Source organism: Strix uralensis, chromosome 6 (assembly GCF_047716275.1).
Source record: "Strix uralensis isolate ZFMK-TIS-50842 chromosome 6, bStrUra1, whole genome shotgun sequence".
Lineage (NCBI taxonomy): Eukaryota > Metazoa > Chordata > Aves > Strigiformes > Strigidae > Strix > Strix uralensis.
In genome coordinates, this window is record NC_133977.1 from 24993408 (window position 1) to 25006628 (window position 13221).

Sequence of the window (13221 nt, forward strand, 5' to 3'; positions counted from 1 at the left end):
TATGCATTCTACTTCCTAGACACTGCGTGCTGCAGGGAAGACATACATGATATTTTTTGTTCTGGTGATTTTTCTGGGCTCTTTCTACCTGATCAACTTGATCCTGGCTGTGGTTGCCATGGCCTATGAAGAACAGAATCAGGCAACCATGGAAGAAGCAGAGCAGAAAGAGGCAGAGTTTCAACAGATGCTGGAACAACTGAAGAAGCAACAAGAAGAAGCTCAGGTAATGGTGGAAAATGTACTTTCTGAACAGCCTTATTCTTAAGGCAAGGATAATAATAGCTTATGAGTTAGAAAATGTATAAATTGAGCAATGAATTCTAGAAAGAAAGAAGTCTTGTTTACCACGCATGTTATAAAAGTGGAAATAGCCAATGAAAATCAGGAACTAAGCAAATATCAGAAAAGCAAGCTAATGGTACAGAAAATAATGCTACTAAGTTCACCAAAAGACTGTAAAATAAAATATTTGTGATAAGTGTCCTGGAAACCTGACTTTAAGTAGTCATAGTTCATGATACTTTTATGTTACAGATCTTATGAACAGCATGAAAAAAGTCTAGTGATGTTACTTCTGGTTTACAGATTGAGTGAGAATTGTCAGGCTTGCTGTACTTATTAGTTCTTCCGCAGTATTCAGAAAATACAGAGGAGGATTGTAATCAGTGTTCTTTTAGGTTCCTATGTTCCTATCCAGCAAGGTATTTAAGCATATCCCTAATTCAAGCACATTGAAGTCAATCAGTTGTTTATATATCCTTAGAACAGACTAGCAATATTTATAACAAAAGCATTACTTCAGAATTCTTTTACTTTCTTTTCTTTGAAAAGAGAAGAAAATTATTTAAAGTTTTATGAGAAAAAGACATTTTAATAGATACTTTTGTGTGAGATTTTCTTATTTGAAAGTAAAATATATGCAGGAATTCAGCTCCATGAGTCAGATGTCTGTCTAAATTCTGGACTGATTTTCTATTGCTTTTCATCTGGCACATAGTCATTTTCAACAGGATATTGTTTATAAAATGCAAGGAAATTAGAATCGTCTATGAAACTATAGTTTTCTATTATTTCACAGCTACTTTCACTAAGTTAGAATGATTCTATAAATTGCTAATAAAGTGAAACTCCCCATCTTTTTTTTGAAAAGGAATTTTTATGCATGACCTGTGAAATCTAATTAGCATCTCTCTATTTTAGTCATTAAACCTTATCACTTCCAAATCACTAACAAAAAAGCAGAATCCTGCAAAATTCATATTAAAATAAGCTAAATATCTGCAAAGAGTACTTTTTTAAAAAAAATTATATTTTCATCCATGAAAAGCACTAAATCACATTATATCAAAAGATATCAGGAGGCTCATCTAGATGTTTGTGTATTTCTGAGAGTAGGGACAGAGATGAAGCTGATCCAGAATTAGGAAGAAGAATAGAACCATATGAAACAGAGGCTACAAGGAAAGTTGGATAAAGGCCCTGGAAAGTTGTTACTTTTTTAAATGAATGACCACTCAATTCAGTCGAGATCCCTTTTGTACCTGAAGATATTAGCAGAAAGTAGGCATTACAAGGTGGATCACTGAGCTGCTGAATTGGTGGCTGAGATGGAAAGGAGTGTGGGATCCATCTGTTCACTCCCTTGATACTGAATCTATTCACCCAAAACCTAGGTCATCACAGCGGTCTTTGGATTGCTCCACTTGTTTGAGCTTTGGTGTTAGTATTATGAAGTAGATGGGTGATGACTCAGCATCTGCTACCTTTGTTTCTGTTAAAAGCATTTGAAGGATGATATTCTGAAACCAGTATGACAAAATTTTGAGTATCACTTTTTTAAATTGATAAACACTTCAGAATCCATTTAATACTCCATTTAGCAGAAAAAGTCTGCATTAAGTCAACTTGTATAGCATGGGTTGTATACCGTGGTGCAGAAAGCCATAAATTCATACTGTGAGCTTTTAAACTATCCTTTCCTGATGTAGAGAGATATATCATCATTCCTGAAATACTTGGCATTGAATATAATATGTTTTCCCAGATAATTAGTAGTAATTTTTGTTATATAACTCTAGTCTCTTGCCATTTATCACATCACCCTTTTTTGTAAGCTCACAGCAGCCTACTGTCTTCCCAAACATATTTTCCACTGCAGAATTTCATAGCAATCTCCTGACAGTTCTTTCTAGGAAGAGAACTGGACACACTCTCAATTCTTCCTTTATTTGATGACTAAATGAACAAAAATTTGATGACTTAATGAACAAAATCAGTAGGCTCACCACTGTAGTTGAAGATACTGGTGCTGAGTTTTGAGATGCTCTTTGCTCCAGTAAGTCATCTCATTCCTTTCCATCAGAGAAGAAATCTAACCTTTTTCTTCTCTCCTGCTGCAGCAGCAACAGGCAGTAAGTGTACCTTTGTGCGTCTATAACAAAGACCTAGAGTGCTGTTACAGTGGGAAATGTGGGAGGGGAAACAGGAAGATCAAAGTAGGGCTTGAACACATGTCTAGAGGGTGTGCCTCTTGGAAGTTAGAAGGAAAGTGAGGGGAGTGTCCTTGCTGTGAAGACAGTGAGGAATGGCTGGATTTAACTACTTGCAGGCTGCTAGTTGGATTATGATACGTTAACTCATATAGTGGATGTTAGGGATTAGTTTTCTCTGTAAGGACTCAGAAAGGATCAGCTGAATTAGAGAGCGTGACGTGGGGCTTTTCTTGAGAGAAAATGGGAAAGCAGGTCTGAAGTACATGAAAAAGCACCATGTTTATACTTTTCTGACTACTTTAAGTTTAGAGCAGTGTCTTGCACAGCAAGTCTTTAAGGAATAGTGATGCTATTGTTCTGCTGCAGTTGCTGCTCCCAGTAGCTCATGCTACTAAACAATGAGGAGCTCAACAGTTTTGTCAGTTCAATCTGTTTGTGTATATTTGCATACTCAAGGGTGTACAACCAGCAGTATTACCACAGTGATAATAAAAACAGTTGATAAAAGCCTGCTAAGAATACCTTGCTTTGTAACCTGACAGGCAACAGCAGCAGTAGCTGCAGCATCAGTTGCATCAAGAGATTTCAGTGGTGTAGGGGGCTTAGGAGAACTCCTGGAAAGTTCTTCAGAAGCATCAAAGTTGAGCTCAAAGAGTGCTAAAGAAAGAAGAAACAGAAGGAAGAAAAGAAGACAGAAAGAAATGTCTGAAGCAGAGGACAAAGGCGATATTGATAAGTTCCCCAAGTCCGAGTCAGAAGACAGTATCAGAAGGAAAAGTTTCCGCTTCTCCACAGAAGGAAGTCAACTGACATATGAAAAAAGGTTCACATCTCCTCACCAGGTAGAGCACTCTTTTATTAAATCATGTACGTCTAGTCTAATTTGGTTTTGACTGACTTTACAGCAGCTTTACATTTTGGAAGTTATGTAAAAGGTGAGGGAAGGAAAAAAACCCGTGGCAGTACCATTAACAGTGTTACAGTTTGATATGGTTTGACCCATTCTATTAGCAAAGGGATAAAAAGAACACACCAAGGATAATTGTAATTGTAATTAAAACATTTCTGAAAATGCATTTCTGAAGATGTATCTGGTAGATTGCAGAAAGAATCAAAGACTCTTTGATTAGTACTCATATATTTGCATTAATCAACCATAGGTTCTCTGTTCTGCATCTATTTCAAAACTACACAAATATGTGGGATTTTTTAGAAGACCGCATTATAAAAATATCCTGCATAGGAAATTCCACACTACCATTAGTTTCTATTCTTTTCCTTAATTAGCTCCTGAAATGGTAGATAATGAGAAAAGTAGCTTGGGTACTCCACATTAAAGACAAACTATATAGGGATCTTTGGGCTTATAAGAATTTAGTCATACTGTTATTTTTCACTAGAAATTCATTATAAAAGATGGAGAATCATTGCAATCATAGAAAAATATATTTAGGAAAGACCTCTGGGAATTATTTAGTCCAAACTTCAAAGCTCTACTCCCTTAAATCAAAGGATCTCTTCCATTGCTTAAGGATACCTTTGCTTATTTCAAGTCTACACACAGTTACGGTATTTGTAGAAAAATCACTCAAAATGCATCTCTTCAAAATGATCATGCCGGGTCTCAGCCAACAGATGAAATTCACCTAACAATACTCCCATGTTTAACTACCAACATTTATCCTATTTAATGTTCATATCAAGTGTGTCAGTTTACAGACTCGTATAAAATAGGAAAATCAGTGGAAGAAATACTTCACACTGCAATATATTATAGTATCATAGAATGGTTTGGGTTCAAAGATCATCTAGTTCCAACCCCCTGCCATGGGCAGGGACACCTTCCACTAGACCAGGTTGCTCAAAGCCCCGTCCAACCTGGCCTTGAACACTGCCAGGGAGGGGGCAGCCACAGCTTCTCTGGGCAACCTGTTCCAGTGCCTCACCACCCTCACAGTAAATAATTTCTTCCCTATATCTAATCTAAATCTACCCTCTTTCAGTTTAAAACCGTTACCCCTTGTCCTATGACTATACTCCCTGATAAAGAGTCCCTCCCCAGCTTTCCTGTAGACCCCTTTTGAGCACTATAAGGTCTCCCCAGAGCCTCTCTTCTCTGGGCTGAACAGCCCCAACTCTCTCAGGCTGTCCTCTTAGGGGAGGTGCTCCAGCCCCCTGATGTTGGGGCCCCTAGACCTGGACACAGTGCTCCAGGTGGGGTCTCATGAGAGCGGAGCAGAGGGGGAGAATCCTCTCCCTTGATCTGCTGGCCACACTTCTCTTGATGCAGCTCAGGATATTGTTGGCTTGCTTGGCTTCAGGTGCACATTGCTGGCTCATATTCAGTTTTCCATCCACTAATACCCCCAAGTCCTTCTCCACAGGACTGGTCTCAATCCAGTCATCACCCAGCCTTTATTTGTGCATGGGATTGCCCTGACCCATGGGTCCTTGCACTTGGCTTTGTTGAACTTCATGAGGTTTGCACAGGCCCACCTCTCAAGCTTGTCCAGGTCCCTCTGGATGGCATCCCTTCCCTTCAGCGTGTCGGCAGCACCACACAGCCTGATGTTGCCAGCAAACTTGCTGAGGGTGCACTCAGTCCCACTGTCCATGTTGCCAACAAACACGCGCTGGCCCCAACACTGACCCTTGAGGAATGCCACTCCTCTCTGCTCTCCACTTGGACATTGAGCTGTTGACCACAAGTCTTTCAGTGTGACCATCCAGCCAATTCCTTATCCACTGACCGGTCCATCTGTCAAATCCATGACTACAATAAAACATTGTTGCATGTATTTGTTCATACTCTGAAACTCTCAGACAGCTTTCATCCTGTCAATTGTCATGGAGAACTGTGAAACTTCTACAGAAACTTAAGAAGCTTAGGAAAGTAAGACATTTCAAATTACTTTTGATAACATTAAAATTAAATGTGAGTTCTTGTTGCAGAGTAAATAATTAAAGTTCATTAAAATCAAGTGAAAACAAATATTGTATATGTTTTAGATTTGAAAGAAAAGAAGGAAATGGTGCGATAGACAGGAAACAGCTCTTCTTGAGATGTCCTGAATTATACAGCAAGAAGGAAATAAGTGACCATCTGAAATAATTTTTTTAAAAATTAATTTAAAATTTTAAAATACAAAGAGACTTGTATCAAGCAAATAATCTTGTTGAGGATAATTTATTAATTAAAGACTGTCTTGGTAATTGTTTTTACGGTTGTAAAAATGCTTTGGGGCAAATGTTGCCTGCATATAACTGAAGTAAAACTGAGCTGCCACAAGATTGGAAGGATTACGGGCAGTCGATAAAGGAAGATAAGATTACAGGCAGTTGATAAAGGAAGATCTGGTTTGTCTTGTTAGCCATACAGTTAAGTCCCTGGTGAAACAGGTTGGCAGATCATGAAACAATGTGGTAGAATGGTAAAGGGAGATAATCTGCCCAGTCAGTCCCTGTAAAGGTTTTGTCCTTTGACAAAGTATTCCATGTGCAAAGGAATGATGCAGCCTTCAAGAAAAGCCAAGCCAAGCCAGACCTTATTTTCCAGGAGCATGTAGACACATATATTTCTACTTCTACAGGTGTTAGAATTGCAGCCATTTTGGCTTATATCTTTTTTTTCTCAATCCAGCAGGGACTTGCAGAGAAGGCATTACTCCTCCCAAGCCCCTGAGGGGCCTGATCCATTTAGCTGTGCTCAGAGCGTGATAACACATATTGGAAAGATTGGATTACAAACAAAACGTAGCAGCCATGGAAACATTCTCTAAAAAGCAAGGGTAGCAATGGTAGTCAGACGAAAACTAGTGAGCATGTGATTTTTTTGAACTACTGTAGGTTGGCCAAATACATTTACAGAGAAATGTACAAAGGGTGCAGTAATTAGTTTACAACTTTGTCAGAATTCAGTTTCATGCTCTATAGCAGCTAGAGCTTTTTTTTTAGATAAAATTATCTTTCAGCATAAGCAAAATAGCTTTTTCTCCAACCAAGTTTACATAAATGGGCTAGCAAAAAAAAAAAAAAAAAAAAAAAAAATTAGCTGATATTCTTCAAGTAACTCAGCCTGAGGCTGACTGCCAGCATAGAAAATTTCAGCCCAAATTATTAAAATTTGCTATGGCTATAAGAGCACAAAAAATACATCTCATAATGGTAAACAGCTGCCAGCCTTTATAACAGGCACTACTACCAGTTCAGCACACACATTATGTGTGTGTATGCATAAAGCTGAGGTGCATATACAGAGATACATATGGATTGATATATGTATATATTCAGTGTTCAATTTTCACAGTATTAATATAGGCTTATATACTATAGTGCAATTTTCATTATCCTGGAATAAAAACCACTGCTCCTACATACAAGCACTTTCTACCTGCAAAACTAGTGAAAAATTGAGAATCATCTCAAACCAGGTTTTTGATGTACCAAGATGCGAAGATTTGTACAAATGCAGAATTGAAGAAAGCTTAATGCAAGGTTTCTTTTTTCCACAATTAGTACTCATTTTATTTATTCATGAATGCTGTTAATAAAATATGTAGCAAGGGAGAAGAACATTCCATTAACCAGCTTCTACTGTAATTAAAAGATGAATTACCAACAACCATTGATGTATTTTTCTCATTTGTAAGAGGATATCTTTAGGTAACTGTGTCCCTGGTGAATGCTTGTTTTGAGCTGCCTGATGGCCAAGTGGTACCTTCTGGTAGGTGTGCAGCCTGCTGTAGCACCTGGAGTGCTATGCCCAAGAGTGCTACTAGTCATGTTCCCACTGTACCTCTAAGCTTCCCCAAGCTGTTGCCTCTGTCTTCTAGTTTTAGAGTACTGCGTATGTTGTTCCCACACTACTGAGCCTATTGTGAAGAGGGTGGACAAGTTCTTTACATCAGCTTAGACTGAATTTAATACCAAACTTAAGACCACTTCTGCCTCTAGCAAATAGAGATAATAGAATCAAAAAAAATGAGCAGTGAGTGTTATGTTGTTATCCCTAGGGATCCAGCAGATAAAGAAGGGAAGTAAAAGATTTTTAGCTCTGTCCTCTAATAGAAGGAATAAAAGACAACCTGCAAAACCTTGATAGTGATGCTAAGAACTGTCTCCAGCACAGTCATAGGTCCATACCAATTCAACCTGCCTTCTTTGCTCAAATCTGTCCAACCTTACTTATGTGTTCTGCACAACTTTTCCTCAGTCCTGCTACATTACCTTAAACAGAATTTTCCCCCTCTGCTTCAGGTCCCCTAATGAGCATATTCCCCTAACGACCACACTGATACTATTGAAGAAAAGAAGTGACTATCCTTTTCCAGCACTGTAACTATTCTTTGAAAATGAAAGCATGTAGAACAGTTCTAATGCTATTTTGGTTTGGTTTGGTTTAAATCTTTTACAGTCTTTGCTAAGCATACGTGGTTCCCTGTTCTCACCAAGGCGCAACAGCAAAACAAGCATTTTCAGTTTCAGAGGTCGTGCAAAGGATATAGGATCTGAAAATGACTTTGCTGATGATGAGCACAGCACTCTTGAAGACAATGAGAGCAGAAGAGATTCTCTCTTTGTTCCAAATCGACACGGAGAACGGCGCAACAGTAACATTAGTCAGGCGAGTGTGTCATCTAGAATGGTACAAGCCCTTCCAGTAAATGGGAAGATGCACAGCACTGTGGATTGCAATGGAGTAGTTTCCTTGGTTGGAGGACCTTCAACTCTAACTTCACCTACTGGTCAGCTTATGCCAGAGGTAATTATAAGTAAACCAGTAATTATTACATTTTGGTTCCATCATGTAATTTTTTCTTAATGCTCACCTCTGCATGCCTTATCATTTCTTAGAGCTGTGAGAAATAGCTTGCAATAGTTTCTAAACAACAGAAGATAAGGGAAAAAAAGTCCTCAACCTCCTGTGTCTGAGCCTCAGTAAAGCATTATATTCTCCTTGCCTTCAGCTAGAGATCTACACATAAAAAGAAAAAAACATAAATTGACTTTGACAATTTGTATATAGTTTCACCTCATCAACAAAGCTAGACATTTGATATCTAACTAAGGATATAACTTGGAAATATGCATAGAAAAAGATCTGCAAAATTAAGTAGAATGCAGTTACTACTCCCATGATAGTTAATAGAAATACCCCTTACTGAATTTATCTTGAAGAAATTTTTCACATCACTTTCATGAGAAAAATATGTACAATTCCTATGTACCTTTTCAATTACATTACATTTCAGTCTCAGTTTCAGTGTTCTGTAAGATAAGATGTTCTTTCAAAGTTTCAAAAAAGCATACATACTTTAATACATAGTATTTTAATATGGATTCAGTACGGTATTTACGTGGCTATAATAGCACTCTAATAGTATTTAATTTGGAAAATATTTTTATTATAAATAACTACTGAAATTTCATTGTTACTCTTACACATTTCTTTTTATTTTTGTTTCTCTCCTGTCTTGATGTAGACCTTCATACCAGAAATTCAATCAGATTACCTCAGAGGTTATGAGTATATAGTTCTATTTCAGAAATACATTCACTTGAAAAAAGATTTAGCCATTTAACTCAAGAGTTTTCTCTAAAGAAATAGTACTAGTGAATGCTCAAAAATGGTTTTTCATCTTCATACTAAGATAACCTTGAAATCCTTTATGAGTTCTGCAGACGTTTTTATTCTTTCTCTGGATGGGGACAGAATAATGAGAAAAAGAGTGAGTGGTTTCCATGAATCCCAGAATCAGTGGCAGAGCAGGAACCAAGATTTAGGAACTTTTGTATCTCACTCCTGTCTTTAGTGCCTAGGCCACACTCCAGAAGAAAAGAAAAGCAACTGTAAGGACACCTACATGCTACGGAGTAGTGACACATTAGGCACATTTAAATCAGAGCTGGGTATTATTGGTTTGAAAAGACTATTAGAAGTCATGCAAACCAGAGGGGACTTGCATATTCATTGCAAGAACATATCACAAATTCTGTATGAGCATTGAGGTGGGTGACAATTATGTAGAAGAAATATTAAATAATGTGATTTTTTTCTCATATAAAATTTTCCAGCCACACTTACCAGGTTAGGAATGCAGAGAGATAAGTAATTCCTAGAACTGTATTCATGTTTCCTGTATCAAAGTTACTTTCTTAAATAATAGTTCATTTCTTTCTGTACTCACACTTTAATATGACTAGCTGCTGGAAATTAGGTGACAGGTTTCAACTTTGATAATTTTTTCTTGAAAGAAGTAGTAATAATCACTAGCAAAAAGATACGTAGGAAAAATTTTGTTCTCACAGTCATTTAAATGAGAATCACCTTGGGTCCCACATTGCCTTGGTATTGTGTCCCCCAGTTGATTATATGTAGCACTGTATAAAATTCCCACTGAGTTAATAAAGAATGAAGAAACTCCTACAGGAACAGAAATCTTCGGTGCATAAGAAAAGTCTAGTATGCTGCACAAAGCTAATTTTGATTATCACTACAATATTTATACAGTAAGTATTGTTAATTGGCTGTTGAAAAGGATGGTTTAATTCCTCAGTATTTCATTTACAGGGCACCACTACAGAAAAAGAAATAAGAAAAAGAAGACTAAGTTCTTATCAAATTTCCATGGAAATGCTGGAAGATTCTGCTGCAAGACAAAGAGCAATGAGTATAGCCAGCATACTTACAAATACAATGGAAGGTATCTGATGCATTTTATCTGACAGGCAGTTCAGTGAATTCCTGCTAACTACATGTACAGAGCAATTATTTACACAATTTCCTTTGGAAATGTAATACTGGACATGTGAAATCTCTGAACATCGGATAGAAAAAGCTTTTGAGCATTTCTGAGATCATGTACACATTCTAAATGCTTAGTCATTTATTTTTTCATGACTCTATTGAGTGGACTAACAGAGACAAAATAATCATAGCTAGGGGATTGCTAGAGCCCCAGACAGAGAATACAGGGATTTTCTTCCTGTAAGACATCAACAGGAAAAATCAATTAAGATACATGGGAAATTGCTATGATAAAGGCAGTGATGTGCTATAACAGTCATTTCCGTTAGACTTAAAATCCAAGGATAGACAATAGGAAATTGGAATGAAAAAGGTAGTTTTAAAGAAAACAACCAACTGTAATCAACCCATGCCAAAGCACATGAACTGCCTTCCTTAAGCATTTCTTAAACTTTCTTAGGTAAGTATATCAAAGATTAAAAAAGTTTTATATTTATTATATGAAAAAGCATACATTGTTGGAATTGTTTTGCTTATTTAATGGAAACTGTGTACACTCACATTTCATACATATGTCATTAAAATATTTTTATAAGCTTAAAGGATCTATCTACTGGATACTGGCACAATGTGACAGCTGTAAAAGTCAGACAAACCCTGCGGATGTCCTACAGCACATATTCTAAAAAGACGAGGAACCACCAAGAAAATTTAGTGTTCTTAAGATTACCTTAAGTCAGAATTGAAATATACTTTTTAAAGTGAGTTCCAAAGTCCTTTGCTCTCAAATAAACAAATAGATCCCAAACTATCTGTAGTTAGAAATATAAGGCTTAAATCACCTATTTTCTTCTAAAAGTTTTACAGACCATTCTTGCAAACATGCGTCTTTCTGAGTATATCTTCCTATTTTAGTGCAAGCATGAACTGTTGGTACCTCTTGATTCTCGGTGTGCAATTCTTAGTTCTCCTCCCAGGTAGAGAGGATATGTCCTTAGAGGGTGCTGCTCTCTTCCTCCAGCTGAATAGTTTGTCCTTCCATTCTTCTGGCCAGAAAAAACATGACAGTGTAATCTATATTGCCCTGATAGTCACCTCCTACCCACATCTGGTTTCCATTATTTCAGAAGTTGCTAAGTGCAAGCAATGGAGTCTTCTGTGCCAACTCAGTGGCCAGTGTGAGTGGCCACTTTTGTGCAAGGCCAGTCCCATTCTACCTCTTAGCATTCTGAGTTACATGTTCAGAAATGTGATTATTCCAGCCAATCCATACATTCCTTCAGAAGCACTGTCTTTATTACGGTTTATAAAGATTATAGAGGACTTTCACTACTTAGAATACTCTTCTGCCTGGAGGCTACAGTCTGATGTAATGAGAGAGCTTGTTAATTTCAATGAGTTTGAGAGCTGTGGCAACTGACCTTTTAACTTCCCATAATTCCACCCATATAGGGTAATATTAGAAGAAAAAATAAATCCACTGGTCCTCAAAGTGTAGAATTTAACACTAAATCCTTAGCAAATACTGTAGAACAGCATGTATGCTATTTTAGCAAAATCACCCATAAGTGTCTGTGATCTAAGGGATGGTTGAACACTGGCAAATTTCAGATTTGGGTTGATGCCACTACGCAGAAATTTTATCAAAACTGTTGTGGCCATTTCTTACATATTTTATAGTCTAAGTATTTCTCACTTAAGCAAATATCAGTCTTCCTTCTGGGCTGTCCTCAAACATCCCATTACATTAGACATTCGTTCTTGCTATTATTAACTCAATAGAAGCTACTATTCTTCTGTAACTGACAATATTGACAGTGAAATGGAAGGAAAAATAATCTGAAAATATTCTAATTGAGAGCAGAGTTGTTCTGCTAATACTAATGTTCTGTTTCTCAACTCCTAGACACTGCAACTGCACGAGACATTTTCAAAGTCAAATGATAATTAAAAAATAAGAAAACAGGCATTCTATATATTAAAAATATTGATTCAGATAAGCAATGTTAGATATGTGCACTGAATCATTTATCTGTTATGATATTGTAGTGGTTCAGTGTAGTAGCAAATATAGTACTTCTAGTAGCTCCAATCAAAATACATATGCACATTACATACTTAACATAAAAATTTATATTTTATGAACCTTATACAAATTATATACATCAGCTTACTGACAATGGAGCCATGTTAACTTTAAATATCCAAAATCAAGACATGTGCTGTGAGCAAGTCAACTAACATAAACTAAATATCTAGATTGTCCCTACTGTCATGGGAAAGAGACAAACATATTTCTCTCTTTAGATAGACATCTGAGATGATTCACTCTTTAGAGGTAAATTCACTGTCCCCTGGTTGTAGAGGAGCTTAAATAAATTAGATGTTTAATTTTAAGATGGCCAAACATAGGTGAAGGAAATCCTATGTTAGTGTGAGATGTTTATTTGAAAGATTTAATCTTTTTACATATTTTAAACAAGAACTTCTAGAGGATATGATTGGAATATTCATTATTTGGTTAATTTTTTTCTATTTTTTTTCAGAGCTTGAAGAATCCAGACAGAAATGCCCACCATGCTGGTACAGATTTGCAAATACTTTCTTGATCTGGGATTGCTGGAGTCCGTGGTTAAGAGTAAAACATGTCGTCAATTTAGTTGTGATGGATCCATTTGTTGATCTTGCTATAACTATTTGCATTGTTTTAAACACCTTGTTCATGGCCATGGAGCATTACCCAATGACAGAACAGTTTAGCAGTGTCCTTTCTGTGGGGAACCTGGTAAGTGGTTTGTCATGCACTACTTGGTGTAAAAATACCCTTTTCTAAAAGAAGAAATGCATAAATGCATTGCATTGGTTTTAAATTTATTCCAAGTTGTTTTTTATAATCAGTTTAGAAACTGTAGAATGATTTTCACAGATGAAGTGATTTTTGCTGGAGCCTCTAACTCTCATTAATCTACTTGTAACTAC

At 36.8% G+C, this 13221-nt stretch overlaps 1 protein-coding gene across 2 annotated transcripts in view; it reads left to right on the forward strand.

The window, feature by feature from the left end:
• The window catches only part of LOC141945321 (sodium channel protein type 2 subunit alpha-like), a 77929-nt gene that overhangs the window by 24853 nt on the left and 39855 nt on the right, over window positions 1-13221 (forward strand). For both annotated transcript variants that reach the window (XM_074873335.1, XM_074873336.1), the window contains 5 exons: window positions 20-226; window positions 3038-3337; window positions 7909-8256; window positions 10066-10198; window positions 12789-13027. In XM_074873335.1, the coding sequence (XP_074729436.1) occupies window positions 20-226; window positions 3038-3337; window positions 7909-8256; window positions 10066-10198; window positions 12789-13027 (1227 nt within the window). The remainder of the gene's footprint in view (window positions 1-19; window positions 227-3037; window positions 3338-7908; window positions 8257-10065; window positions 10199-12788; window positions 13028-13221) is intronic.